The sequence below is a fragment of the Acartia tonsa genome, chromosome 9 (genome assembly GCF_053477335.1).
Source record: "Acartia tonsa isolate MP-2025a chromosome 9, ASM5347733v1, whole genome shotgun sequence".
NCBI lineage: Eukaryota > Metazoa > Arthropoda > Copepoda > Calanoida > Acartiidae > Acartia > Acartia tonsa.
Window position 1 is genome coordinate 26,295,239 of NC_137268.1, and position 4,973 is coordinate 26,300,211.

At 30.9% G+C, this 4,973-nt stretch overlaps 1 protein-coding gene across 1 annotated transcript; it reads right to left on the bottom strand.

The window, feature by feature from the left end:
• LOC145327465 (uncharacterized) lies at nt 1–620 on the bottom strand. Its single transcript, XM_080171012.1, has 3 exons — nt 489–620; nt 253–386; nt 1–110 (listed from the first exon to the last, which is right to left on the bottom strand). Exons 1-3 carry the CDS (start codon nt 599–601, stop codon nt 1–3), a joined length of 357 nt encoding a protein of 118 aa, XP_080027138.1. The 5' UTR covers nt 602–620.
• Nucleotides 621–4,973: the final 4,353 nt, after the last annotated feature.

The window sequence follows — 4,973 nt, forward strand, 5'->3', positions numbered from 1 at the left end:
CTAAGTGCCATAGATCAGCTTGGATTCTGTCAAAGAATTCACTGTTGTTGTGTCCAGGTAGAACGTGAAGCTTCTGTTAAAGTCAGATCTTTCATTGTGAATTGGTGTTCCTTAAAATTACAATTTACATTAGAAGAAAATCTGTAAAGTTATTGTATTTCCTTTAATTGATCAATATTAATATAACTAATGGGGCCAACAAACAACAATATTTTATTTTTTCCATCATTCACCATAAAAGAAATCTATTACCTGGTAGATTGCTCAGTTCAAGGTAGTGAAGGCTGCAGGGTAGTTTACAAACTTCACTATCCATCACCTTTTTTGTTATGTTCTGGAGGATATCAAGTCCTTTGTCAGTACAGATGTTAACACCATTCAGCTCTCTGTAATTAAAATTTTGTTAGTTTATAAATAGATCACAAACTCTATAAATAATTCATAAACATATAAACTTACTAACTTAATATTATCAAAATAGAAATCACCTTCTTATAGGAAAAGTACATCCAAATTGTGTTTTGAACTCCTTTAAAATTTCTTCATCAACACAATCCTGATAAGAGATATCAGAGCAAGACAATTGAGGATCATTAGTCATATCATATGATTCTATCCAAATTTTTTCATTTTCATTGATGCTATTTAAATTGTGAAGTTTAAATTTTAAACTAGGATACTTAAAGCCAAACTCTTTCAGATAAAGGGCTCCAGGTGGATGAATGAACAAATGTAAATTGTTATTATTTTCATCCTCATTTACATCATATTGTCGAACTAAAGTTATCTTGTCTTTTGATATCAAAGGCATTTCAATCTCTTTGCATAAGTAAGGATCATCCAAATAATATAAGAAATCATAGGATAACATTTTGTCAGTCAAAACGTCAACTTTAAGGTCTCTGTTAACATAAAATACACTTTTCAAACTGCCAACAGTATGCCTACTGAAATTTCCATCAAAATTGTAAACAATCTTACAGAAAGTAAGAGAAATAGGATATTCTCTACTGTTCACAAGTTCTATTGAAGCTGTAGTTGGTTTCATGATGAAAATGTTGAGACTATAGTTAAGCTGCCAGATTACACAACCAAAACATACAAAATACAATGAATGCATCCATAGCTCTTTTTTTGCAAGTATTTGAAGTAGTTTCTTCATGTCCAGAAAACTAAAAACAAATCTATCATTATTTTGTTCATAATTGCTATTTGTAAATTTGTCATTGTCTATAAAAGTAATAAGCAATAACCTTATTCCTAATAATATTCCAACCAGTCCACCAAATTCTCCGAGGAAAGATCCAATAGGATAGGAGTAGTATTCCTAGAGTAATGTTGATATACATACAAAATTATACATATAATTTGAGCGTACTTTAATAAGAGATTAGGTATCATGGTTGTAATGTATTACCTCAGTAATCTTAGTGAATCTTGGAAAAATCAAGTTTACCAAAGGTTTCTTATAGTAAGGTCTTTCTGCTAAGCCAAGGTCTCCAGTCGAATCAACCACACCAGATACTGTTTCAGCAGGTTGTCTAGCAATTATATTCCTATTCAACAATCTAGATTTGTATTCTGTAGTTGAGAGTGTTTGCCCAGGGGAAATACATTTCTCGTTATGATGAAGAAAATGATGAAGTTGGTCATATATATCAGGATTTATAATGTTTGAACAGTCATAGTTATTTCTGCTGAAGAGGCATTCCATGACTTTTTGACCAAAAACCACATTTACCTCATCAATCATGCAATCATCATACATAAAATCTCCTGCTATTAGCTTGAATTCCTTTTCAAATTTTAGAATTGTATCTGTGTCATACACATTTATGGACAAGCCCTTTTTATCAATGTTTTCTTTGGAGGCAGAAAGTATTTTATTCTTATCCTTTTTCCATTCATTTAAGAATTGTCCACTAATGTGAAAATATACCTCCAGCTCCGAATTGTAGTATATTTGAATAGTCTTAAGTGTCTTGAAAGTGTGAAGCTCAACAGAATTGCATACTGCCAATGAAAATTTATCTTTTGGCAGCAAGAAGAACTTCATGTTCTGTGCGTCTATATTTGACATTAGATTTATGGTGAAGGATCCATTATTCAAAATGATTGAATCTATTGCTGAGCTGATATTGGTCCACTTCTGCCAGAAAGTTAGATTGTTGGGCAGGAATGAATTGTATGAAACACTTGCTGTAGAAGATGTTTTATAAACAAGACTATAGATATACGGAGTGCTGCAGACTGTTAAACTAAAGTCAGCTGTAGCTTTTGCAAATTTTACTTTTATTGCGCTGGGGTTTTCTAAAAATTTCATCAACAGCGCACCAAACAAATAAGATACATATAAGAGTGCTCCTATCTTGAAAAAGATTGGGATCCAGAACTTAAAAGATTTTTTGGCTGTTTCATTTCTAATCCACCATTCTAAGAGTTTCAGGACAGATACTCCTGTGAAAATGCCAAGGATTGATCCAAAATAACCCAATGCTGTTGTTATTGTGTACTCATGTGTATGTGTGAACACTGTAAAGTATTTGGGGATAGCAAATTCATATCCTGTTAAATTTGCTTCATTCAAGAATGTTTTACTGATTTTTGGCCTTGTTAGAACTGATAAGTAATTTGGCGTTTCTTTTTTGAAATCAATGTTGAGTTGCAAGCATGGGGTTATACATTGTTGTTCAATAGAAAGTATATTCTTGACCACTTCTGCCCCCTCACTGTAGTTAGTACAAACAGATTTATCTTGCAAAGAAATATTATCAAAAGGCAAAGCACATGAAACCTTCCTATCTTTCAACCGATCTCTTATACATTCTTGTACAAACTGATGACTACAGTTAGAATCCGTTTTGATTGATAAATCCATAGCTGTTAGATAAATCTTAACATTCTCATATATTGTATACTTGATGATGTCTGTAGTTTGATACATGTTTTTCATAGCTGCTAAATCATTTTTGAAATGAAATATAACTGATATTTGACTTATCAATCCTGAAAAATTTGATTTAGATTATTGATATAAAATTTTGATGATATGGTTAAAAACTTCTTAAAAGATTATTAATATTATCTTAATTTTGAACAAAAACTTAGATCTTACCAAAATCAAACCTTATGTTATCTGTTATATTATGCTGTAATGTATTACACCAGAATCCAGTCTGTTCATCTTGAATTATCATTTGTGATCTTAACATATTATCATGTAATTTAAGGTAATAAACAATTTATAATCTAACTTAAGTGATTATCTTAAATTATTACTTGAAATGCTTAGTGTGATCTGATGGAAAATGATAAATTTTCTCCCACATTTCAAGAGTTTCATTCCATTGAGAAAGTTCAATCATTAAAGGACTGTAATTAATCAATAAGGGTTGAGAAATATTATATTATACTTCTGTAACAAATGAATATGGTGTCCAAAACCTAGAAGCATATTAGCTTAAAATATTATTATATACACCAAAAAATATTTTTAGATCAAGAAGAAATTTTGAGTTTGAGGAGAATGTATGAACAAATATTATTGAAAATACTAGAGAAAATTTCGGGCCTTTTGAAGCCAGATTATAAACCAAAGTCAGTTTTCTTTTCCCTATATCCCTTGTGTTTTGAGTCATTATATTTATTATTCTAAGATGTATATCAGCCCAGTATTCTTCTGTAGAGTTGCCATATAATCCAAATTCATTTTCACCATACACACAGCCTAATTCTAAAAGGTAAATTGTTAATAAAATGATTTTACCAATATATAGCAAAACAATATTTTAGAATTTTTTCCTGATAAGTATAATTTTATATTTTACCTAAAGTGTAATTGCTAAAATATTATCCTTTTATATAAAGTAGTAAGCGTTTTTTGTCTGTCCCGAAGGATCTTGCTAACCGCTGAACCGATATTGTTCTCCTTTACAGTGAAGCTTCTTATAGGTCCTGGGAAGGTTTTAAACTATTCTTCGGGAGTTTTTCCTACCCCCCCCCCCAAAATAAAAATATTTTTTTACTCATTTGAAACTCAAATTTTAAATGGGATGAGGTCGACTTTTCCCCCTTTTACCTTAAGTGCCCCTAGAAGCTTCTAGGGGCGTAGCCGCTAGTTTCTTAAAAAGTAGTATGCCAATGTAAATGGGTTTATTTTTTGGAAGTCAAATTAACTTCTAATAACAACTTTAATAAAAACACTAGCGGCAACGCCGCTAGAGGCCTCTAAAATAAAATTGGAAAAAAATGGGGAAGGGGGGGAGAGATTCAGCGAGATCCTTTGGTACAAACATACAAACACACAGACAGACATCCTGTTACTTTTTTATATGGATAATTGATCTCTAAGCATTTTAAGAAGATACTTTGCTGTTTCATTTATATTTTCTACTTTTACATCAAGAGTGTTTTAATAATGTACCTGAATCATAATCATAATATTGATATCCATAATAATAGTTGAAGAAAGGAATGTAAGAGGTATCAGGAGGAACCGTACAATCAGTCAGCTTCACTTGTTTACAAAAAGACATTTGTAGTGGTGGCATCTCAGAGAGTGGTACTAGTTCTTTGTTGACTGTCACAGGATTTTTCAAGTATTTCTGGATGCACAGAGCCCCGTAGTACAAAGACGTCAACACTGAACATATTACAACTATCTTCCTGAAAATCAATTCAAGTTGAAGGTTGAAAAATTTATAAATACAAGTTACTTTGAGGTATTTTTGTGTCTTAAAAGATGTTACAATTATAATATTGGGTGGATGGTAGTATTCTATCCTTTTACTTTATTATTTAGAGAAAGTTTACATTTAAAATTTTCAAAATTTAAGATTTTGTCATCTATGTTTTCGAATTAAACACCTTTCCCTTTTATTCAACATATAAAATTTTATTAACTATAATGAAATTTGTCTGTTTCAAAGAAATTTACAAGATTGGGAGATCTTATCAAAAAGTTGTAAAGGTCC

Excerpts from the sequence above, each read along its gene's own strand:
- LOC145327465 (XM_080171012.1), bottom strand. The coding sequence starts at position 601 with ATGACTAATGATCCTCAATTGTCTTGCTCTGATATCTCTTATCAGGAT. Across the intron at positions 387-488 it reads TGTACTTTTCCTATAAGAAG|AGAGCTGAATGGTGTTAACA; the intron begins GTGATTTCTATT and ends TTTTAATTACAG. Across the intron at positions 111-252 it reads TGAACTGAGCAATCTACCAG|GAACACCAATTCACAATGAA; the intron begins GTAATAGATTTC and ends TGTAATTTTAAG.